The sequence below is a fragment of the Saccopteryx bilineata genome, chromosome 2, assembly GCF_036850765.1.
Source record: "Saccopteryx bilineata isolate mSacBil1 chromosome 2, mSacBil1_pri_phased_curated, whole genome shotgun sequence".
NCBI lineage: Eukaryota > Metazoa > Chordata > Mammalia > Chiroptera > Emballonuridae > Saccopteryx > Saccopteryx bilineata.
Window position 1 is genome coordinate 393,320,673 of NC_089491.1, and position 25,057 is coordinate 393,345,729.

General features: G+C 54.0%; 1 protein-coding gene across 1 annotated transcript in view; it reads right to left on the minus strand.

Annotated features, from left to right (window-relative positions):
* Positions 1-442: 442 nt before the first annotated feature.
* Positions 443-25,057, minus strand: part of ALKBH5 (alkB homolog 5, RNA demethylase) — a 30,630-nt gene continuing 6,015 nt past the window's right edge. Inside the window, exons 2-4 of the mRNA XM_066264415.1 lie at positions 19,270-19,350; positions 6,253-6,408; positions 443-4,547 (exon numbers count right to left, since the gene is read on the minus strand). Of these exons, the coding sequence (XP_066120512.1) occupies positions 4,373-4,547; positions 6,253-6,408; positions 19,270-19,350 (412 nt within the window). The 3' untranslated portion in view covers positions 443-4,372. The remainder of the gene's footprint in view (positions 4,548-6,252; positions 6,409-19,269; positions 19,351-25,057) is intronic.

The window sequence follows — 25,057 nt, forward strand, 5'->3', positions numbered from 1 at the left end:
GCCGACTGGAATTGTGGAAAATCCTGCAAGTCAGTTGTTACAACAAAGCCATTATTGAAAATTAAACTATATAAAATAAAAAATTATGTTAAAAAGCAGAGGTAATGTTCAAAATGAGGCACTTCCTGTTTCACGGAATTTTGCTCCTGTCTGTGCTCTTTAATTACACCTGGTAAGTGTGTCTGTGGTGGAAACTCCACGTAAGTGGTGTGCTTCTGCACATCTCTCACCACTCTGTGTTCAGTTACACTGCATTAGCAGCTTGGCATCAGCCACCAGGGGAGTATTCACACCATGGAAATCGGCAAACACCACAAATCAGGCTTGATTTACTATTGGTTTTCTAGACCAGTGCCATCCAATAGAAATATAATGCAAGCCACACATGCAATTTTAACTCTTGAGTAGCCAGATTTAAAACAGTAACAGGAAACAGGTGACATAATTTAAATAGCATATTTTATTTAATCCAGTATGTCCAAAATATTATTTCAACACATAATCAATATAAAGTAACTAATGATATATTTTACATTTTTTTTTCCATTCTAACTCTTCAAATTCTGGTGTGTCTTTTACACTTAAAGCACATCGCAGTTCAAACGAGCCACAATCTCCAGCGTTCGACAGGCACGTGTGTCCAGTGGCTGTCGTATTGGACAGCACAGGTCTAGACTCAAGAAATAGATGGAGAAGTGTCAACAATGCAGGTTAACTTTAAAAGTAGTGCTGAGGCTGGGAAATTTCAGTCCAATTAACAATTTGTTCAACGATGAGGGATCAGTAGGTCATGTGCCCAATTTGACGCCAGTACATTTCCTGGTAAAAGAGCCGTGTATGTAGTCAGCTGAACAGTGGCCTCCAAAGATAGCAGATCCTAATCCCTAGAACTTACCCAGTTTTGTTTTTTACATTTTACATGTTTTTTATACCTTGCAGACATAATTAAAGATCTTTAATCAGGAGATTATTTTTGATTATCCAGCTGGGCCCTAAGTCCAATCACCCAAGTGTCCTAACGAGAGGGGGGCTCAAAGGGAGAGTGGTCAGCACAGAAGAGAAGGCGGAGGGGCCACAAGTCCAGGGGTGTCAGTGGCCACCAGGGGCTGTTGAAGGACCAGAGCCTCCGGAAGGAGCTTGGCCCCGTGAACACCGAACACCATGATTTCAGCCCCAGTAGTAGCGACTGTGGACTCCTGCCCACCAGAACTGGGATAAAATCAATCTCTGTTGTTTGTGTTAGGTCTGTGGTCATTTGTTACAGCAGCCAAAGGAAACCAATACAGAGAGGACGCAACTCTTATCTGCCGTATGGTGGCTGAACTAGCAGCACCACAGGTGGGCTACAAACACAAGAGATCAGAAGAAAGAAAAGGAAATCAACAAAAGCAGTCTATGAGAAACCACCGGCTGTACAGAATTTATAATAAAGAGCATCGTATATTTTATTTGTACTTTATGAGCTACACATCCTTTATATTAGTACAACTTATAATAACATGTGTGTATGACATATACCAGGTCGGTCTGTATCCTCAGCATCAAGAGCCCAGAGCTTGGCACACAACAGGACACTCCAATAGTTTCTGAACGAACGTGACCTTGGACTTCAGTCTCTCCCACCACAAAAACAGAGCTGGAGGAATGGGGTGGGCCGTACTGGTGCCAGATGTTGTTAGAGCACCCCTGTGCCAGACTGGGTTGGGGGCAGAGACTGGTGGGAGTCAGGTTTGAGATCTCCCATTTCCTTACACCCTCTGTAGGCCTGAGGTCTACTTAAAGAATTCTCACATTCCATGAGATGGGGGGCCAAGATGCCAAGGAGCTGCCGACAGGTACGCAGACTGAAGCCGAGGGCACAGCAGGACCTGCTGGGACTGGATCCCGTTTCTCTAGCTTCTCCTGTCTCTCCATCCTACAGGGTGAAGGGGCTTTTCACCCAGGGATTAGGAAGAACTAGGCTCTGGCTTTGCATAGCAACAGAAGAGAATCCCTCTTAGCTCTCCATGGGAGCCCCCATCCCGTGCTCCTAGTCAGGGGCCCAGGCAGAGAGTGGGGGTGCCCACCTTGACCATGTACAGTCTGGACGGTCTCTGGCAAGTCACTTTCCTCCTCAGCTGCAATGTCTCCTCCTCTCTGGGGCACCCAGGGCCCAGTCTGCAGCCAACTGGCCAGATCTGCCACCGACTTGCGGGACTGAGCCCTCGCAGGACACCTGTCCCAACTGGACTCTCCTCTGTTAAATGGGCAGTTAAGTGGCCTTGCCAGGTTTCCACAGCAAGAATTTGGGCAAGCAGACTGGGTCTGGGCATTGGAAGCAAACGACGGAGATTCCAGACCAAAGCCCTTCCCCAGCACCTGGGCACCAGGTCTGGGGTCTGGAGGTGCTAAAGCGCTCGGGGCCCGATCCCACTCCACCCCAGAACGTCTGCCTCATGCCTCATCCACATGCCACAACTCTGCTGGGCACATTTTGAAAGCAAGGACCAGAATAGCTCTGCTCACTCCTGGGGCCACAGTGCGAGCTTGGCCAGAATATAAGAACACTAGAGCTTGTTTAATGAGCAGAACCACTGGCACTATCTTCTGCGAAGACCAGGCTCTCCCCGCCGCCTCTGCTCATGGTCCTCCTTACTAGCACACAGCCTGTCTGCTCATCCCCAGGAAGAGGGGGTTCTAGAACTTGGCCACGTATGACCTTGGCTCCTGGGCACCTGGGCAAACCATTTACAAAACCCACCCTCCTGGGAGCGGGAGGAAAGGCGGGAGGCAAGTCCTTCAGTCCTCAGCCCCGTGGCAGCGACTGGGGGTCTCCTCTGCAGCCCTGGTGGGCACTGAGCGCTGCCTGCCACCAAACCCCGCTCACAGCTTTAGAGAAAATGAAAGGATTAAGGAGGCAGCAAAGGCAAGCCCTCTCTTCATGACAGCATCAGACAACTGTTTCAAAATATATTAGATTTGGTTTTTATTGTAGAGCACATGTATCAAGGGCAAAGTGCTGCACACACAACTACAAATCATTTTTGGGGGAAAAAGCAGTAAAAACAAACAAACAAACCCTGCAACTGCTTTAAGTTATGCAGTTCCACCTTGAGGAATCCACACTGGCAAAGGAGCTGTGGCCCCTGGGAGAAGCTTCTTGACAGTGGCTGCCCAGATTTCTGCAGCCTCAGGCCAGCCTCTAGAAAACAAGGTCCCCCTGGAGTGGGGGCCACCGGGGGGCTGGGCAGGCCTCCGCTCTCAGCAGGCCTGGTCTCGGCCCTGGCCAGCAAGGAGGCATATTTCTAATGAACCTAGACCAGCAAGACCTTGTAGCCCTAGAAAATCTCAGTAAGTGGGAACTGCCAAACACTACTCTTTTCCTTTTATCACTATTTTGTAAAAGCCCCTCCCCCAGGCTCCCACACCCCGAGGCAGAAGAGTCACCAGTCCAGTCGCAGGCCTGGGCTCTGGCCCTGGATGCTTGCTGCAGGCAGACCGAGGGGGCAGGCACCTTTTCAGAGGAACGACGTGGGGAGAAGAAAAGAACGGGAAGACGAGACCAAAGGAAAATAAAAACTCAAAACAAAAACCCTACCACACACAACAATCTTCCATACCCAACACTAGACTTGGAAGGACAGCAGTCCCTCCAGCTAGAAGCCACCCCTAACACTGCTCCGACACGGCAGGCCTAACTGCTCCACACAATCACATACGTGTGCCGAAGGAGCAGCCAGCACAGAGGCCTCTCCGGACGAGGTCAGAACCACTGCAGCCAGCTCCCCTGCAGCCGGGGCCTGTGGGCAGCACTGGCCCACAGGCACGGAGGAAGTCCCAGGCTTGGCCAACAGCTCTGGGATACAGGGGCTGTGACTGTAAGCCCCGCCCGGCCACCCTGAATGACTGTGGCAGAGAAGGAGGGTGTGTGAGGGTTTCTAGAGTCTGAGGACAGGTAACTGGGGAGGACAGCAGGACCCCTGTGGAGCTAGCGAGGCCCAGGAGACCTCAATCCAGCTTAGACCAGGGGGTCTGAGGCAGGTAGGGGGAAGGACTGAACTTCATTACAACTCTGAGAAGATTTACATTGGAAACAAAACAATTTCCTTAACCAAAATGTTGTGTTACTTTGAAATGAAACCAGCTGGACACAGCCCCACTTGACGACAGGTGCCCACGTGCCTCCACTGGCCACTCCGTCAGCCTTTCCACACAGGAGGAAAACCAAGAACCCACTTCGTTCTTCAGCCTTAACAGGCAACAAACCAAGGGAAAAAATAAAAGGGTCAAAAAAAAAAAAAACCCCTCACAAAAAATACAGAAATAAAACCCCTCAAAACGAAACAGAAACGGGTGGCTCCGTGAGGAGAACCAGAGTCCCGAGGAGGCGGCCTCAGTGCCTCCGCATCTTCACCTTGCGGGTGGGGCTGCCCGCCTCCGAGCAGTCCTCCGCGGGCTCGTAGGACTTGCGCCAGTAGTTCTCGGAGCTGAGGCTCCCCCTGCGCCGGTGCGTGGGCAGCAGCACAGAGCGGCGGTTCTCCTCCTTGTCCATCTCCAGGATCCTGGGCCTGCACGGGGTCGACGTGGGAGGAGTTACTGGGAGGCGGGGCCAAGGGGCAGGGCCTCCCACCTGTGCCCCCGCCCTGAACCTCCTCTGCAGGCCTGCTCACGCTCCAGCGTGGCCGTTCTCCCCAAGAGGTGGCACTGGCACAAGCAATGGCACTGTCGTCCCTGCCCACTAACTACTAGTGGACACTACTAGTCTCTGACACACTTCTCTGGGGTCTGTTTGGCTCCGAGTCTGGTCCTGGGGCACTGCCAAGGCCACCAGATAGAAAGAGACATTCCCTATCACAGCCTAACATCCTGCCCAGTTCCGCCACCTCCCTCTATTTCTCTTCCTTTTTTTTTCTTTTTTTTTTTCTTTTTTTTTATTTTTTCTAAAGCTGGAAACGGGGAGAGACAGTCAGACAGACTCCCGCATGCGCCCGACCGGGATCCACCTGGCACGCCCACCATGGGGCGAGGCTCTGCCCACCAGGGGGCGATGCTCTGTCCATCCTGGGCATCGCCATGTTGCGACCAGAGCCACTCTAGTGCCTGGGGCAGAGGCCAAGGAGCCATCCCCAGCGCCCGGGCCATCTTTGCTCCAATGGAGCCTTGGCTGCGGGAGGGGAAGAGAGAGCCAGAGAGGAAGGCGCGGCGGAGGGGTGGAGAAGCAAATGGGCGCTTCTCCTATGTGCCCTGGCCGGGAATCGAACCCGGGTCCTCCATACGCTAGGCCGACGCTCTACCGCTGAGCCAACCGACCAGGGCTTTTTTTCCTTCTTAAGGGATAGGAGGAGAGACAGAGAGACAGACTCCCACATGCATCCCAACTGAGATTCACCCAGCAAGCCCCCTACTGGTGATGCTCTGCTCAATTATCGCCGTTGCTTAGCAACTAAGCTATTTTTAGTGCCTGAGGCAGAGGCTCCCCAGAGCCATCCTCACAGTGCCCAGGGACAACTCACTCAAACCAATTGAGCCATGGCTGCAGGAGGAGAAGAGAGAGAGAGAGAGAGAGAGAGGGAGAGAGAGAGAGAGAAGCGAGAGGGAGAGGGAGAGGGGTGGAGAAGCGGATGGTCACTTCTCCTATGTACCCTGACCAGGGATTGAACCTGGGACTTCCACAGGCTGGGCTGACAGTCTACCACTGAGCTAACTGGTCAGGGATCCCTTTATTTCTCAATCCCCCTCACTGCTCTCACCTCCTCTCTCTGCCCACCCACCCCACTAGTCCCTGAAACCACCAGCCCTTCCTACCTCCATGTTTCAGCCCCCACAGCACCTGCTGCCCAGACGGCTCTCCTCACCACAGGTCTTTCTCATCTTTCTGGTCGTAGCATAAACAGTAAGTACTTCCTTAGAAACCTCCCCCATCCTTCTGAAACAGGTCCCTAAGCTGCTATTTCCCAAGTCCCAAGCTTCCCTCCTAACACACAAGTGTAACGGGGAGAGTATCGGGTGGACTGAGAAGGGGAAACCACAGGCAGGCCATGAAGCATTCCCACGTGTCAGTCTCAACCCAACCCCTCTGGGAATACAGGCACTCAGTCAGGGGTGAAGTGGGAATGTCACCAGTGCTACCAACCCAGGGGGCTAGACATAAAGCTTTAAAGGGTGGGCAATGCCTGAATCCTAGCACCCATCCTAGCTTCTCTACCATCTCACCCTGCAGCTAGGCCATCGGGCTGCTTTGCTAGCCTTTGCGGAAGGTCCTAAGCTGAGTACCTGTGAGCAGCATCAGGGTCTGCCTTGCGGTGGGACCGCTTGGGTTTCAGAGCAGGGTCCCTGTTGTTTCCCGACAAGCGATCTGGAGCATAGCTGGGTGGCAGCACAGAGCTGCTCAGGGACTTTGTCTCCAACCGGGGTGCGTCTAGTCTAGTCCTGCAAAAGAAACACGCGAGGGGTCAGCAGCGGGCCTCGGTGCGGGTGGCCATCAGACCACTCTCTCCAGGCAGGGTGAGTGGGGAAGGCCAGCTCGGCTCTGTGCCTTAACCTCCTGCGGTTCAACGAGGGCAGGGGTGGGCAATCTTCTGAGCTTGGTGTGTCAAAATTCGCCAAAAAACCGAGCATAACTCGGGTGGTGTGTCACTTCGAGAAAAAAACCATAATTTCACGATATTTATAGTTTAAATAACAAAAATGCATAATTGTAATATATAACTGTATTTAATAAGCCAAAAACTAATTATTTAACTTACCTGCTTAGTGACTTAGTGAAATCTCAGTCAGTTTCTTTTGTTGGTCTTGATATTATCTAACTTGTGTGGGGTGCCGTGAACTAAGATTAGTGAGGGGGAGGGGAAATTCTTTAACTAACCTGCCTGTTAGTGACTTTTTTGTTGTTGAATTTCATTGGCTAAATCTTCAATTGAAGGTTGGTATTTCATACACTTCAAGCCCAAGCAAGCGCTACTAACTTCATCTGTCAATCCGTTTCTTTTGTTGGTTGTTACTATTTAACGCTGAGAACAAGGTCTCACAAAAGTACGTAGAGGGAAAAATTGTGAGTAAAGTCATTGCTATATTTTTCAGGGCGCTAAAAGTGTCTGGTAATCAGTTCCAGGCACTCCAAATTTCCTGTTCCTAGTAGCATTCCTCTTGATTCTCCAAGCGGCACCTTTCCAGATTCTCAAGCTTTGACCTCATGTCGACAAACACCTGAGCCCAGATGCTGTCTTGAAATTCTGTCCGCTATTTCTAATGGCGGGAAACAGCACCCATAGCACAGGCCCTCGCCTCTCCCAGCCTCCCCCTCACTTATCTCAGTAATGATGGTCAATTAGAAATCCACGACACCCCAGAACAGTAGATTGGATGATGGTTGCTGTGGTTGTGTGGTTGCTGGTAATGGCGATCACAGGGCCCCCAGAGATGCGTTCCCCATGGCATTCCGCTGCTCCCTGCTCCACTGGCTGGAAGTGAGGTCAAAGATCCCCTAATGGCCTAACCGGAAGTCCCAGCACTAGACGCTCTGTGCCGGAGTTCTGTTGTTTTGGCCTACAGACCTCCGGCACAGAGAGTCTACACTACAGCAAATGTTTTATCCTCAGCTACTGCACCTGGCCGTGCAGGAGCTGAGGATGAAACGTCCTTCTCGGCATGCAACCCCATACTTCTCTGGTACGCGGCCGCGTGCGTGTCATCAAAAATGGCTACGCGTGTCAGTGCTGACACAGGTGTCATAGGTTCGCCATCACGGAACTAGGGTTTGGTCTGGCTGACTTCCAGAGACGCATCGTCTCAAGCTCAGGCTTAAGAGCAGGGAATGAGAACACTCTGCATGGCAACTTCCACGCTCGGAGCACGCTGCCCAGGGGAAAGAACCCAGGGGACTCCCAGCTGGACAAGGCACCTCAGGCCCACTTCCCTCTGTAAGGACTGAGGGCCTCCACGTGGGCACCCCGACCTCAGGGGAGCAGGCCCTAAGCCTCCACGTGGGCACCCCGACCTCAGGGGAGCAGGCCCTAAGCCTCCACGTGGGCACCCCGACCTCAGGGGAGCAGGCCCTAAGCCTCCACGTGGGCACCCCGACCTCAGGGGAGCAGGCCCTAAGCCTCCACGTGGGCACCCCGACCTCAGGGGAGCAGGCCCTAAGCCTCCACGTGGGCACCCCGACCTCAGGGGAGCAGGCCCTAACAGCAAGAGAAGAGGCAGCACTAGTCATGATCCCTCTCTGGGCCTCAACTGCCCCATCTGAGCAACGGAGGAACAAACAGGACCAGCTCTGAAGCCTCTTTTAGTTCTGAGGGTCCAGTCGTCTCCCTCAAGGCTGGGACTCCAGAGGAGCACCAGGAAGAGGGGGTGCGGGGCAGCACCTGAACATGAGGGCGGAGGTCAGACTCACCTGGGCCCAGGAGCCCTCTTCTGTACCAGGCCAACCTCATACGCCCGCAATGAGAGGTCCACAGGGCAGAGGTCAGACCAGATGAGACATCAGCCACTCAGCTTGACTCGGAGGATTTTACTCCAAAGGTCTGCAGCCTCATGGAAGAATTCCGCTCTGGCACCACAAAGCTAAGTCCTACACTAAGATTCCACCGGTGCCAGGGAGGACACACTCAGGGCAGAGAAGTCCCTGCAGGCCAAAAGCCCCGGGTGGGCAGGCCTAGCACCCTGACGTTGTTTCCTTGGGCTAGTGACTGGTGGCAAGAGGACAGCAGCCCCCGAGAGGACAGGGACCTTCCCACCTGCAGGGCTGGGAAACACCAGCACACCTGCCACGCAGGCACAGCTGCCAGAGGCCAAGCCCTGGTGTGGCCCCGCCCTTCTGAAGCCATTTACTACTCGAGTGGCCTGCCCGGGTGGCCAGGGGGCAGCAGTGGTGGCCCCTCACTATGGGTCTAGGACCGCTGGGGAGCTGGGGGGAAAGGTTCAGCCAGCTGAGACTGGATGACAGGCCAGGGACATGGGCTGGCCCTGCTGCCATCCAGCCGCCTGAATGAGGGAAGGGTGGTCCTCTCCCCACATGACAACTTTGCTGCTACCAAGGGGCGGCCCTCAAAGAAGGGATGATCAGAGGGCCCTACCAGAAGTCCAGACATCTCTAACCCTGCTTTGGGGACAGTATAAGCTCCGGGGCCCTAACGAGCTTCTGACCCCCCCCCCCCCGGGGCTGTTACAATTCCTCCCAGAAAGGCTGGAGAAGCTCCTGCCCTCCCTCCACTTCTAAAAAGCCACAAAGTACAGGAAGCCAGGCTAGAGCCTGGTACCCAGCCCAGAGCCCGCCAGCAGCTCAACTTCAGAGCACACCCCTCCTACAAGGCAGCCACCTCCCAGAGCGCGGGCCAGGCCTCTCACGGTTCAGTGTACAGAGCCACAGATTTGGAGCAGAGCAGCCCATTCTCACAGTGAGGTCTGGGCCTCCTCAGGTGGCAGCAGGAACGAGGACCCGTTACAGATGAGTCAGCATCCACAGGCCATAGCGAAGGAACCGTAGGCACCTGAGGTGAGGGTTAGTCAGGCAGACTAGCTCACCCTGAAAGGTCACCCAGGATGTCAGGACAGCCCGGGACAGAGCAGGGCCTGGGCCCTGGGACAGGGGAAGCTGGAACAAAGGGATGATGACAGAATTAACATATGACATTACCATGTCACCTGAGGGGACAGGAGGGAGCTGACCTGCCCCACTCCTGTTCCTTTATCACTCATGGAGTCCTCCAGAGACGGTGGTGGGAGGATTATACCCACTGTGGGGGTGAGAACCACTGTTATGTTGGAGACAAAGTCACTTGCCTAAGGTACACGGTGACAATTCCACTACAACCCTAGAGCCCAGGTGGGCTCGCTTCACTGTAGGACAGAGCTGTGCAGACAGACCAACACTGCTGGGAGGTGCACTTTCGGCCCTGCTGCCAACCATTCCCCCAACGTCTGGCTCGACCCACACCAAACACCCTGTGCTGTAAAGCCTGGCTATCCCCCGGGAGGCAATAAGCAGTGCAGTGGGTGTATCTGTGCACCCCCTTGTCCACTGAGTCACCTGGGCCCCAGTCCTAAGCTGCAGCACCCCTGAGTACCAGACTCCACAAAGCCCAGATCTGTACCAGTCTCTCCTACAATAGTAGCCACTCCCTCAAGGCACCTGCCGGTCCCCATGTCTTCCACCAGCCTCCCCTAAACATCACCCTCCAACCCTGCCCTGCCCTGCTCCCAGCAGGGAAGTTCAGAGACAGGTGTGGAACCATGCTATCGTCAGAAGAGCCTAAAGGGCACGAGTGCTACCCAGTGAGGACACCCCAAGCACACAGTCCTGGGTTCCAGCAGACCTCCTCCAAACACAGCCTGAAGGAGACCCAGGCCCCACGGGGAGCCTTTCCCAATCGCTCACCTGTATACGACAGGTTCCCAGGGGTCCCAGCCGAGTCAGGCCTGTGAAGTCCAGATATCACCCTCCAGGAACTGGCCGGCCAGACACCAAGTTGCTCTCACTCCCCTGGGCCACTGAACAGCCCCCTATTGTCCCTGTCCTCCCGCTCACACTATGCGCTGACTGGGCCTAGCCTTCCCCAGCCCCTCATCTGACTCAGGAAGATCAGAGGGGAGGGCTGGTAAGGAAGGGGTTAGACTTGGGGGGGACGGTGAACACACAAGGTGGTATACAGAGGTGTGTTGTAGAGTTGGGCACCTGAAACCTGTAAAATTATGTTAACCAGTGTCACCACAATACATTCAATAAAAAAAGAGGTGGGGGCTAGGAGAAGCACTCTCAAGTTTAACCATGCCCTGCCCCACCATGCTCCAACTTCCAGGTGAGAACAAGACTTGGTAACTGACTGCACTCAGCCAGGAGGGGGCAGAGCCAGGCCAGGAACCCAAACCAGCCACAGCCCCTGGGGGTCCACACTGCCCCGATTCCCTGGACAGGCTGTGAACACAACAGGCTGGTCAGGCCGCCAAGTGGGTGGGGGTACACGTGCAGACATACTCACTGGACTGGGCAAGGAGGGAGGGCTAACCCTTGGCTTCGGGGTCAAGAATCGTGAAGACAGAGTGACGGCAGGGTTTCGATGGGGTGATGTCTCCGGACCAGCCAGGGTCAGGGACTCAAGAGCTGTCCATTCACTCCCTCCTCCGAGGGACGAAGGCCAGAGCGCACTCTCCATTCTCACCTCACTGCCTCACCCCAGAGCTGCTCTGCTTTCAGGGCCTCCCCTATCCAGAGCGCACTCTCCATTCTCACCTCACTGCCTCACCCCAGAGCTGCTCTGCTTTCAGGGCCTCCCCTATCCAGAGCGCACTCTCCATTCTCACCTCACTGCCTCACCCCAGAGCTGCTCTGCTTTCAGGGCCTCCCCTATCCGAGGCCCCTTGGCCCGAATGACCAAACAAGCCATTTACCTCGGCCTCCTGCAAACCGTTTCTCCCCTGCACGTCCCTGCCCCAATGCTCACGTGTCAGGGGCTCCCCAGTGCCCCCCAGGTTTCTCTGCACGGCACAAAGTCTCATCTGACTATCAGACTGGGTCAACGCTCCACCCACCTCTACTCGGTTCCCAAGTGCAGGGCCTCAGTCCCCAGATGGCAGACCTCTGCAAAGAGCATCTGCTTGAACCGTCTTTGCCCCTAAGCTCGTCTGGGCCTGCCTGAAGCCCACACAGCCCGCCCACCTTCGGGGAGCACAGCTCAGGGAAGCCTTCCTTGGCCAGTCCCTGCTGAGGTGCTAAATGTCAGCCTCTCCCCCAAGAACAAAGGGAATAAGGGGAGGCCACACTCCTGGCCCCAACACAGAGCCTTGGCCAACACTCGGCAGATGAAATCTCCAGCTGCTTTCTCCAGCTTCAGCCTACTCTGAGCTGAGGACCACTTGACCAGAAGCACATGTACGCTGCCCCGAGCCTCTTCACAGGGTAACTGCAGAGGCCAACCATGCAGGAACAAAGTCATAGAAGCAGACCCAGTGAAGCCCTCAGGGCTTCCTGAAGACCGGGTCCTGGGGGCCCTGGCCACCAACGGGAAGGCTCGGAGGGCCCAGACGCTCTCCTGATGACCAGTGCTGATCCAAGGCCTCCTTCCCCCGTCACTCAACTGCGGGACCCTCTATCCCAGTGGTTTTCAACCTTTATACGCTTAAGGACCAGTAAAAATAGGAGGATTATTTCAGGGACTGCTAAGGCACAGATCACTGTGAGCATAAGCGAATTCGACTAGTCTGTAATCTCCATGCAGCAAGGCGGTTAACTCTTTTGCAGACTGGCACAAAATTTCTGGCCAACCTGTTTGCAGGCCTGCGGCTGAAAAACATTGCTAAAATAAAATAAATAAATAAAACCCCTCTGCTCCACACGTCCTGCCTTCCAGCCTCTGTGCTGACCCTCTCTGCCCGGCAAGCAGTGTCGCCCACAGGGGGCCAGACCTACCAAGCCTAACTTTTATTTTATTTTATTTTTAATTTGAGAGTACATTTATTTAAGCTGAGGACAATGAAACAAAGGAGGACTTAGGGCAGAAGAAGCGACAGGAAAGAGGGCGTCGTGGTGGGGCTGTTGTCAGCTCACTGGAAAATCAGAGAAGAGGGGGCCTCGGGGACAGCTTGGCCCGGACGAGCTGCCACTGCCCACTGCCCACTGCCTCCCTGGCTGCAGGTGTCATGGTGACCTTCCGAGTTCAGGAGACACACACCGAAGAGGGAAGGCTTCCGAGAGCACGCACTACCAAGCCTACTTTACACACCTGTCAACCCCGCCACGCTGGACTGTTCTGCTGTTTTTCCCTGAGCCCCGGGGAGCACACCACACATCTGGGACAGTGCTCCTCCTGCTTGTGCTGCCGTGGCATCCAACATGCCACCCATCATACACCAAACACCAAGTTTCCTGCGTGTCTGCCTCGGGTGGCCACTTCACGTTTCCAGGTCAGGAATTCTGGCTCAAAGATCACTCCAAACTAGCTCGAGCACCTGAGCCCTTTTCCAGAGTTCACACTCTACGCTGAGGATCAGTGGGCAGCCCGCACTCTGCCTGGTGCCTAGCACCTAGTAGTGAGTGTCTGGCACGAGGCGGTTCACAAGGCCCTTCAGAAGGCTGCACACCAGGGAATCTGGAAAAACGGACCACCACCACCATTTGCCCTGATGAATTACTACACCCCAGAAGTTGGCGAGCCTCTTCATTGTCGACCAGTAATTTAAGACTTTAACTACAACTTCAAAAAGGTTAGGTCCACCCCCTGCCCAGAGTACCAATGACTGGTAAGGGTACATGTAGGGCAGCTTGCCCTTGGCGGACTGGGAAACAGTGACATTCAGGGAAGCGGAGGGACATGAGGAGCTGACCGCTGGCAGCCCTGCCTCACACCACTCTGCAGAGTAAGTAGCCCCTTGTCACTTAAAATACTCACCACTCAGCTTGCTACCTTACTTGCATAGCAGAGGCAAGACCACCCTTCTGTGAGTTTGTCAAACTCGTAGCAAGTAGCTGGGTGGCACAGTGCCACTCCCCAAGACCACAAGACCCAGTACCAGCAGAGCCAGGTTCCAGGCCTCACTCAGCCATTTACTGGCACAGCCCCCAAACAAATTTAACACTAAGCGGCACCCCAAGGATTCCATTCTTTTTTTTTTTTTAATTATTTTTATTTTTTATTTATTCATTTTTTAGAGAAGAGAGACAGAGAGAGAGAGAAAGAGAAAGGGGGGAGGAGCAGGAAGCATCAACTCCCGCATGTGCCTTGACCGGGCAAGCCCAGGGTTTTGAACCGGTGACCTCAGCATTCCAAGTCGATGCTTGATCCACTGCGCCACCTCAGGTCAGGCCCAAGGATTCCATTCTTACAGGTGGTCTCGGGTCACTTGCCGTCTCCTAGTCCTCTCCGTGAGAAACACGGCGCCATGTGCATAACTCACCCACCCACATTCAAAGGAGCCGGGGCCTGGCCAACTGGCTCAGTGGGTAGAGCATCGGCCCAGCGTAGGGACGTATATACCAGGTTCTATTCCCGGTCAGGGCACACAGGAGAAGTGACCATCTGCTCCTCTTCCCCTCCTGCTTCCCCTTCTTTCCCTTTCTCCTCTCGCAGCCAGTGGCTAGAGTGGTTCGAGTGCTGGCCCCAGGCACTGAGGATAGCTCGGCTGGTCCAAGCACTGGCCTAAGTGGCTCAAGATAGCTTGGTGGATTCGAGCATCGGCCCCAGACAGGGGTTGCTGGGTGGATCCTGGTCTGGGTGCATGCAGGGAGTCTATCTATCTCCCCTACTCTCACTAAAAAAAAAAAAAAGCTGCACTTTGCTGACCCAGAAGAGAAGGCACTGGGCAGCCACACACCCCTTTCCCCGCAATGAGGCCCTTAGAAAGGCGTCCCAGATGACCTTAGCCAGTGACAGGGCCCTGGGGCCCTCTCCTAGCAGCCTATGAAATCTTTTTCTTTTTCTGAACTTAAGCAAAGACAGACCGGCTCTACCCCTCTGCCTACGAGTAGGGCCAGGCTCAATGCCCAAATACTACCCATCTGACTGTGACTTCACAAGACATCAAGTCAGCCAGGTACCGTAAAGGCCATGTTCCCGATACCTGAGCAGTGCCTGGGCCAAGATGCTCCCCTTTCATCTGCCACCAGCTTGTCCTTTTCTAAGACGAACCCCTGTAGCTACTCGGGAGCTGCCTGCCTCTCTTCAGCCTGAACTGTCCTCCTCTGGGCAGGCCTCGTGAGGAGCCTCACGTGGGTAAGGGTCGTCCTGCCCCTAACGAACACAGAGTTGGCACAGACTTGGAAATGTACCATGCAGGCACGTCGGCTGTGACAGTTTAAACAGGGAAGGGGTATCCATAGGTACACATATGATGCTCCAGAATGTCCAAACAGCTAACAGCTAAGGCTTGCAGGATGACCAGGTCAGCTACCTTCCAGTGTGTGAATGGGATCCCCTGAGGGGTAGGGGCAGAGGTGAACGTGTCAGACAGGAAAGCACTCCCAACAGGTCACAGTGTTGCCAGAGCCTAGGATGCAAGTCCGAGGACCATCCTAGGAGCTGCAGGGACCTGAACATAAGTGAGGAGTGGAAGGCGTCAGGTTGGATGGACAGGCAAAGCCCAACAAAGAGCCTGGATTTTACTCTGCAGACCACAGAGAGGCCTGTGCAGCAGCTGCCTGGGGGAGCAGGGAGCACCCTGCCACGCCTCTTCAGCCCTCACACCGAGCCCTGTGTCTGCCCTCCAGTCTGGCCCCTGGATGACTCCTGGGACCAGTCAAGTCAGGTCAAAGAGCCTCAGTCACCCATTTTAGCCATTTTCTGAGGTCAGACCACTGTCAGGGACCCCACTGGCTAAACAGCTGATTGGAGGAACTGTTTAACAGAGGAGACAACTGGCTACAACAAGGATCACCCAACCCAGCCATCCAGGGCAGCCAGGCATGAGAGCCACCACTCAGGAGGGAGGAGGCAGCTGCCGCTCTCGCTGTGGCCACCTCCCACGCACCCCCAGTGACGATGTCTCTGAGACAAGCTAGGATGCAAAGGTTGAAAGGAGCACCAGAGAAGCTGCTGCTCTCGTTCTCTGTCACCCCAGGAGCTCCTCTCCAGTTCCTGGCCTGGGCGGACTGCCTGTCCCTGTCTGCAGCTGGAGATGCCAGGCACAGGCTGAGAAGGAAGGACTGGGAGAGGCCAGACAGCACCTACACTCTGGGCTCCATCCTTCTAGGTCCTGGGTTTTGGCGTGTGCTGGGAACCAGAGGAAAAGAAAGTGGAAAGGCAGATAAAAAACCTTCATTTGATGAATTCTGAGAATATCCTTTGGCTGGAGGGTGCCAGCTGCCAAGTGGACCCGTGTCTGGAGCTCCCAGTATGCCCAGTGTCCTGCCTGCATCACTGATCTAAATCGTCTCCATTCTACAGAGGACAGAGAAGCAGAGTTCTGACCCGGTGAGGTGACAGCTGCAACACAACGACCCCACCATCATGTTCTTTGGACTCCACATTCAAAGGACAGGAGACTGAAGTTACCAAAAGTGCCAAGTCAGAAAATAAGGACCTATTCAAGAGAGTTCCTAATGGCCAAACCTGCAACAAACTGAGCATAAAATAAATACCTTCGAGTCCATGATGTAAGTAAATGATTGAGTAAAGAAATAAACAAATGGGGGAGAAGAAACAATTCCTGTGCAGAATTTCAAATAATTTGTGTGGCTACTCCCCCTTAAAAGAAGAGGCGCTAACTACCCACTCCCTACATGTGGGCTGAACATAGTGACTTCCCTAAGGGGACAGTGCGGACAAAGGGAGAACAGTCTAACCTTAGGACGCAAAAATCTGCTGAACACCACTTCACTCAAGCAATCAAGGTCAACATCAACAGGGATAAGTCCTGGGCCATGGACATGACACCGAGCGGAATAGGGCCTTACAGCCCTGTGGTCTTCCTCCCCCAAACCTGTAACCCAGTCTAACCATGAGAAAATCCCAACTGAGGTGATGTGTGAAACACCTGACCAGTCCATGTCACCATGAGTAACACAAGTCTGAGGAATAGTCACCGCCAAGGAGACGGAACGGACATGACAACTAAATGTGACGTGGAACCCTAGAAAAGCACATTAGGGAAAAACTGAGGAAATAGGAATAAAGTATGGACATTAACTAACAATCATAAGTCAATATTGATTTCTTGATTATAATAAAGATACCTCACCAATATAAGAGGTTAATAATAGCGGACATGCTGTGTAGGGCCCACGGAACCCCTCAGTACTATCCTCGCCGTTTTCTGTAATCTAAACGGTTCTAAAAAATAAGGTTTACCTAGCCTGACCAGGCGGTGGCGCAGTGGATAGAGCGTCAGACTGGGATGCAGAGGACCCAGGTTCGAGACCCCGAGGTCGCTAGCTTGAGCGCGGGCTCATCTGGTTTGAGCAAAAAGCCCACCAGCTTGAACCCAAGGTCGCTGGCTCAAGCAAGGGGTTACTCAGTCTGCTGAAGGCCCACAGTCAAGGCACGTATGAGAAAGCAATCAATGAACAACTAAGGTGTTGCAACGCACAATGAAAAACTAATGGTTGATGCTTTACATCTCTCTCCGTCCCTGTCTATCCCTCTCTCTGACTCACTCTCTGTCTCTGTAAAAAAAATAATAAAAATAAAAATAAAAAAAAAGGACAGCAAGCTATAGAACATCCCGCTCCAGCCTGGTCTCCACACTGGTCCTGCTCCCTGAGGTCTCCGCTGGCCCTGGCAATGACCCAGCCTCTCAACACCCCATTCTAAAGACAGCCTGGTCTTGCCTGACCAGGCGGTGGCGCAGTGGATAGAGCGTTGGACTGGGATGCGGAAGACCCAGGTTCGAGACCCGGAGGTCGCCAGCTTGAGCGTGAGCTCATCTGGTTTGAGCAAAGCTCACCAGCTTGGACCCAAGGTCGCTGGCTCCAGCAAGGGGTTACTCAGTCTGCTGAAGGCCCGCGGTCAAGGCACGTATGAGAAAGCAATCAATGAACAACTAAGGTGTCGCAATGCGCAATGAAAAACTAATGATTGATGCTTTTCATCTCTCCGTTCCTGTCTGTCTGTCTCTGTCTATCCCTCACTCTGACTCCCTCTCTGTCTCTGTAAAAAAAAAAAAAAATAATAATAATAAAATGAATAAAGACAGCCTGGTCTTGATCCAGTGTCTGTGTGGCTCAGTCCATTCACCTCGTGAGCAGAGAGAAAGAAGTGCTGGTGAGGCTGGTTTTGCCAGAGCTGGTCAGTAGCCCTGACTCCCTGGCCAGAAATGAGGGACAGCCACAAATGGCGTACCTGCTGGGCACTGCACCCTGACTCCTACCTCTGCCTCCTTTGTCCCTCCCTGCCCCTCCCCCAAGTGAGAACCCAGGCATTTTTAAAGCAGGCTAAGGCACAGTCTAAACACAATCAGCAAAGATACATGGGACAAATCAGAACCAAGGAGGTGGGGGAAGACACGGGGCAACTCTAGAAAGGGGTTCCCCAGATCTTAAGACTGCTCCCATAAACACTGGGAGCATGTATTCTGCTCAGTCCTAAGCACTCTAGTTAAACAGCTACAGAACTTAATTTTCTTTCTTTTTTTTTAGAGAGGCAGAGAGAGAGAGAGAGTCAGGAACGTCGAGCTGTTCCTGTGTGTGCCCTGACCAGGGATTGAACCTGGCAATCTCCACACTATGGGACAACATTCCAACCAACCGAGCTATTCGGCCAGGGACTCACTTTCTTTTTTGAGACAGACGGAAGGGGGGGGGAGAAGGGAAAGAGGGGAAGGGCAGCATTCATCTGTTGTTCCCCTCAGTCACAATTCAGTGGTGGCTTCCTGCATGTGCCCTGACCGGGGATCAAACCCACAACCTTGTTGTTTAGGAATAACAGTCTTTTTTTTTTTTTTTTACAGAGACAGAGAGTCAGAGAGAGGGATAGGTAGGGACAGACAGACAGAAACGGAGAGAAAGGAGAAGCATCAATTATCAGTTTTTTGTTGCGACACCTTGTTTTTTTAAATTTTTATTTATTTTTTATAGAGACAGAGAGTCAGTCAGTGAGAGGGATAGACAGGGACAGATAGACAGGAATGGAGAGATGAGAAGCATCAATCATTAGTTTTTCATTGTGCGTTGCAACACCTTAGTTGTTCATTGATTGCTTTCTCATACGTGCCTTGACCACGGGCCTTCAGCAGACTGAGTAGCCCCTTGATGGAGCCAGCGACCTTGGGTTCAAGCTGGTGAGCTTTTTGCTCAAACCAGATGCGCCCGTGCTCAAGCGGCGACCTCGGGGTCTCGAACCTGGGTCCTCTGCATCCCAGTCCGATGCTCTATCCACTGCGCCACCGCCTGGTCAGGCTGGAATAACAATTAACCAGCCAGGCCTTCAATTTTTTATAAAATTTATTGGGGGTGACACTGGTTAATAAAATTATGTAGTTTCGGTACACAACCAGACTACATCACCTGCACACTGCACTGTGCTCAGCACCCTAAGTCAAGCCTCCACCACCACGCACCCCCTTTCCCTTTTCTCCCCCGCCACCCCCTCCCTCTGGTAGCGCCACAGCACCGTCTCTGTCTGTGGCCGTTTGGGTTTTTCTGCTTAATCCCTTCACCTTTTTCATCCAGCCCCAAAGTCCCACCTGAGAACTTAATTTGACACCACTTCACCTTCACAGAACTCAGGTACAGAAACAGGCCTCGCGCCCTCCCTCCTCTCAGGCTTCACTGGCCACGCTGCTGACACGGGGAGCCAAGGCCTGTGGGGACCCAGACCTCCCTCTTCGGACAGGCAGGCCGCCAGGGCCCGGCGCCGGGGCACTTACTTCCTGAGGATGATGACTGCTCTGCGCTCCTTGATGTCCTGAGGCCGTATGCAGTGAGTGATTTCATCAGCAGCATATCCACTGAAAATAAACAGAGCACGTCAGCATCGAGAGAGACAACCCAAGTTCCTGGGGGGAGAAGAAATATGGTCCAGGTCCCCTGGCGCCCTCTGCCGTGATCTGAGACGCTCAAGGATCCACATGGAAAGTAAACATGTTAAGCTCCAGAACACACTGTCTGGAAACCAGGCAAGAAACGCCTGGGATGAGGCAAAGGAGAGCCTTCCGGCCAAAGCCAAAGCAGAAACCTCCCCGTACAGGCCAGGAGCCCTTCTTCTCAAGGGCCCCCAGGAGGGTCCACCTGTCATCACTTTGGAGGCGGGACCACCTCAGGACAGACCCTGGTGATAAGAAAAGCCTCCTCTGCCCCCTCACCCCTTTCTTTCCTCCACTCTCCGGCTTGCAGAGGAGGCCAGGGCAGAAGTAGACAGCGCTGCCTGCAATGTTCAGAAAGAGAATCTCATCTGTCTACTCGAAAAGAAAGCTTCCAAAGACCTCCGTTTGGGAGAATCCAAAATCTTGAAGACAGCCCATCACACTCAAATTTCTATCTTCCTCAAGATACACGATTTTTAAAACTGCTCCCTGACCAGTGACTATAGTGACCATCCTCTCACAGCTAACATCCCTCCGATCTGGTCCTCTGGAAGCACACTCAGCTTGAGCCCACACACATGCCCTCACGTGGGAGCGTGGCACCCAGGACACACCCACCCACGTTCCTCCACTCAGCTGAAGCAGTTCTGCGCAGCCAGAAACACACTGGCCACAGGACTCGAGCGAGGCAAATGCCTTCTCAGCCTTCTCCTCCTGCCATGATTGGATCACAGATCTTGACCACCCTGGACCACAGATCTTCCTCTACATGGCTTCTGACCGCTCCCTTCCCAAGGGCAGCTGTAAAGACATACACTTAGCCGTCAGAAACACTGCAGGCCAGGGAAGGACTCTTCAAAATGGTCAGGATGCCCAGCTGTGGGCAAGATGCAAGAGCAAACACAAGGTCTGAGAGGGAAGCACCTCTGATTTGAGGTCACCATGAGGACAGAGAAAATAACCTTTCTTTTAGGGATGTCCCCTCAGAGCTGCTCCTAGACCAGAGTTTTGCAGTTTTCTCTGTGAACATGAGTCACACAAGAGACCATGGACAAATGCCCACCCTCAGATCAACTTGGAAAATATTGAAGTTCAAAAAAAGCATTAGGCCCTGGCCGGTTGGCTCAGCGGTAGAGCGTCGGCCTAGCGTGCGGAGGACCCGGGTTCGATTCCCGGCCAGGGCACACAGGAGAAGCGCCCATTTGCTTCTCCACCCCTCCGCCGCGCTTTCCTCTCTGTCTCTCTCTTCCCCTCCCGCAGCCAAGGCTCCAATGGAGCAAAGATGGCCCAGGCGCTGGGGATGGCTCTGTGGCCTCTGCCCCAGGCGCTAGAGTGGCTCTGGTCGCAACATGGCGACGCCCAGGATGGGCAGAGCATCGCCCCCTGGTGGGCAGAGCGTTGCCCCATGGTGGGCGTGCCGGGTGGATCCCGGTCGGGCGCATGCGGGAGTCTGTCTGACTGTCTCTCCCTGTTTCCAGCTTCAGAAAAATGCAAAAAAAAAAAAAAAAAAAAGCATTAGTATGTTAAATGACCAGAGAATTACCACAGCAAAACAATCTGCTGAGCACTGACCAAAGAACCTTCTCCCAAATAACATCTGCTGATATTTGTAGAGGCCCACAGTGTCCAATGCCACAAATGGACTGAGGCGTTGGAGAGGCCTGGAGTCTGAACCAGGCTTGCCACCTGCTAGCTCTGCGAACTTCACTGGGTCACCTGCTGGGTGGAAACCTGTTTCTTCATCTGTAATACGACACAGGTAGGTTCTAGGTGTTCATTTTGTTATGCTTTATAAATTAGGCATTCTTTTGTGGCCACTAACAATCAAAACATTTTTAAAGGGGGACAGTGCCTCTGCCCTCCCAGGCAGAACTACAGTTACATGACTACTTGGTTGGCACCCCTAGAAAGGAACAGTGGGATGCCTACTTGCAGGGTTGTTGTGAGAATTAAGTTAGATAATGCAGGATGCCTGGCACCACACTCCCACTCACTAAACAGCTGACACCAACCAGAGGGCTCTGGACCACCCTGGGGCAAGCCAGAGCCTTGGGTTCAGCACCCGCCGAGAAGAGAGACCGGGCTCCCCATGCAGAGACTGCCACCAAGAAGAGAGACCGGGCTCCCCATGCAGAGACTGCCACCAAGAAGAGACCGGGCTCCCCATGCAGAGACTGCCACCAAGAAGAGACCGGGCTCCCCATGCAGAGACTGCCACCAAGAAGAGACGGGGCTCCCCATGCAGAGACTGCCACCAAGAAGAGAGACGGGGCTCCCCATGCAGAGACTGCCACCAAGAAGAGACCGGGCTCCCCATGCAGAGACTGCCACCAAGAAGAGAGACCGGGCTCCCCATGCAGAGACTGCCACAAAGAAGAGACCGGGCTCCCCATGCAGAGACTGCCACCAAGAAGAGAGACCGGGCTCCCCATGCAGAGACTGCCACCAAGAAGAGAGACCGGGCTCCCCATGCAGAGACTGCCACCAAGAAGAAACCGGGCTCCCCATGCAGAGACTGCCACCAAGAAGAGAGACGGGGCTCCCCATGCAGAGACTGCCACCAAGAAGAGACCAGGCTCCCCATGCAGAGACCTGCCACCAAGAAGAGACTGGGCTCCCCATGCAGAGACTGCCACCAAGAAGAGACTGGGCTCCCCATGCAGAGACTGCCACCAAGAAGAGAGACCGGGCTCCCCATGCAGAGACTGCCACCAAGAAGAGACCAGGCTCCCCATGCAGAGACTGCCACCAAGAAGAGACGGGGCTCCCCATGCAGAGACTGCCACCAAGAAGAGAGACGGGGCTCCCCATGCAGAGACTGCCACCAAGAAGAGAGACCGGGCTCCCCATGCAGAGACTGCCACCAAGAAGAGAGACCGGGCTCCCCATGCAGAGACTGCCACCAAGAAGAGAGACCGGGCTCCCCATGCAGAGACTGCCACCAAGAAGAGACCGGGCTCCCCATGCAGAGACTGCCACCAAGAAGAGAGACCGGGCTCCCCATGCAGAGACTGCCACCAAGAAGAAACCGGGCTCCCCATGCAGAGACTGCCACCAAGAAGAGAGACGGGGCTCCCCATGCAGAGACTGCCACCAAGAAGAGAGACCGGGCTCCCCATGCAGAGACTGCCACCAAGAAGAGACCGGGCTCCCCATGCAGAGACTGCCACCAAGAAGAGACTGGGCTCCCCATGCAGAGACTGCCACCAAGAAGAGACTGGGCTCCCCATGCAGAGACTGCCACCAAGAAGAGAGACCGGGCTCCCCATGCAGAGACTGCCACCAAGAAGAGAGACCGGGCTCCCCATGCAGAGACTGCCACCAAGAAGAGAGACCGGGCTCCCCATGCAGAGACTGCCACCAAGAAGAGAGACCGGGCTCCCCATGCAGAGACTGCCACCAAGAAGAGAGACGGGGCTCCCCATGCAGAGACTGCCACCAAGAAGAGAGACCGGGCTCCCCATGCAGAGACTGCCACCAAGAAGAGAGACCGGGCTCCCCATGCAGAGACTGCCACCAAGAAGAGAGACGGGGCTCCCCATGCAGAGACTGCCACCAAGAAGAGACCGGGCTCCCCATGCAGAGACTGCCACCAAGAAGAGACTGGGCTCCCCATGCAGAGACTGCCACCAAGAAGAGACTGGGCTCCCCATGCAGAGACTGCCACCAAGAAGAGAGACCGGGCTCCCCATGCAGAGACTGCCACCAAGAAGAGAGACCGGGCTCCCCATGCAGAGACTGCCACCAAGAAGAGAGACCGGGCTCCCCATGCAGAGACTGCCACCAAGAAGAGAGACCGGGCTCCCCATGCAGAGACTGCCACCAAGAAGAGAGACGGGGCTCCCCATGCAGAGACTGCCACCAAGAAGAGACCGGGCTCCCCATGCAGAGACTGCCAGCGACAGAGGCCTCCTGGGCGCCACCCCCGGGGCTGGGACCCTTAGGTCACTCCACCTCGGGAAGGTGCAGGTCTGGGCTGCAGGACAGTGCTATCAACACAGGACTTCCTCAAAGAGCCAACTCCAATCCCCAGAGGCGTTCCAAGGCACATTGCTAAGGCCTTAAGCTGCAGCACTGTCTGCAGGCACCGTCTCTACTGCTAGTAAGTGTCACTGACCTGTCCGACTTGACTACAGGCACTACCGAGGGCCCTGGCTTCCCATCTCCAACAAGGAACCACTTCCCTCAAAATAGTTCTGGAGAAAATCCAGATTTTGTCAAATCTTAACTGTGCCCACACCCCAAAGGGCTCTAGAGTGTAAAACAAGCCACGCCAGGTTCCTGCCAGAGAGCCTAGGCCTCAGAACCAGTGAGAAGGCAGGGCTGCAGAGGTGTACAGAAATGGCCACCACACTGACCCCACCTGAAAAGCTCATCAGCACTGGTCCTGTAGAACTTCTTGGCAGCCTACTGACCCCTCCTCAAAGTACCAGGCTTCTCTGAGAGTGGGAGGTTCCACGTCCTAACCAAGGGACGCTCTTCTGGCCAACCTTCAGCAGAAAGTGTCCAGCAGAGACCACAGAGAGTTATTTATACTAAAGAACCTACTTGCTACAAGAGAAACTGCAAGTCCCAGTCTGCCAACTTGAAACTCAATATGCCCTGGGTCCGGCCTGGCCCTTGGCATAAAGAAAAGTCCCAGTGCCTCCTGCTCTTCTATTTTCACAGGGGAGGGGAAGGAAGTACCTTCCGCAGGTCAGCCCACCTGGGCTGAGCCCCTCAGCAACCAGTAACTAGCATGCTACAAACATCAAGACTCACAAAACCTGGCTCTGTCCCCCACTAGCTCTGTGCCTTAGAGTGACCCTCAGGAGTCTCCTAGCTAGGAAGCCTTCCTCAGCTCCTGGGGGCAGGAACCCCCAGTGCCCACCCACACCTCTCTGCTACTACATTCAGCCTTGTGGAAAATGGCTTCCCTGCAAGACAAAACTCTGCAAAGTTCTTTTTTCCGCACACAGTGAACACAAGGAAATGTGTGGTAAGCTCAACTATTCTGCTGCTTCGAAGCCCCAGTTTCTACATCTGCAAAACATCAAGTCATGCCCTGGAAGATTAGGCGCACGGTAAATGAGAAATGTGGGAAAACTCAATGACAACGAACTGTACAGCTCTCCTCTAGGGAGCAGCCTCGGAAACCGAGTTAAGGTCCATTTCCAAGATGGCTACCACTCCCTTTATTCCATTGCTGCCTGGCACAGGACAGAACCAGAGATGGAGGGACTGGCCAAGACACTGGCCTTGTGACAGCCTCCCTCTGGCTGGTGTCACCTGCTCTGGGCAGCTTCCAGTGATGGCCCTGCCTGGCTGAGAAGCTTAGGCTTTTGGCGGTAGCAGGCCAGCCACCTGGGCACAGGGAGGTGATTGTGAGCTCAAGACCCAGACCTCCACAAAGACACATGGCCTGACTTTATAGGAAGTCCTGGGGCTTCTTCTAAAGGAGGTCAACTTTCTCTGAGTCACATCTGTGTACACCAAGGTAAAGACAGAGAGTAGCTGAGCAAAGATGGTCACTTACCTCCAGAGAAACTCACCTAAGTGTTAAGCATTCAGTCGCGTGACAAAGACTCAATCTTCCATAACTCAGAGAAAACTAAGGCCAGGGAGGGTAAAGAACTTGCTCAAGGTCAAACAG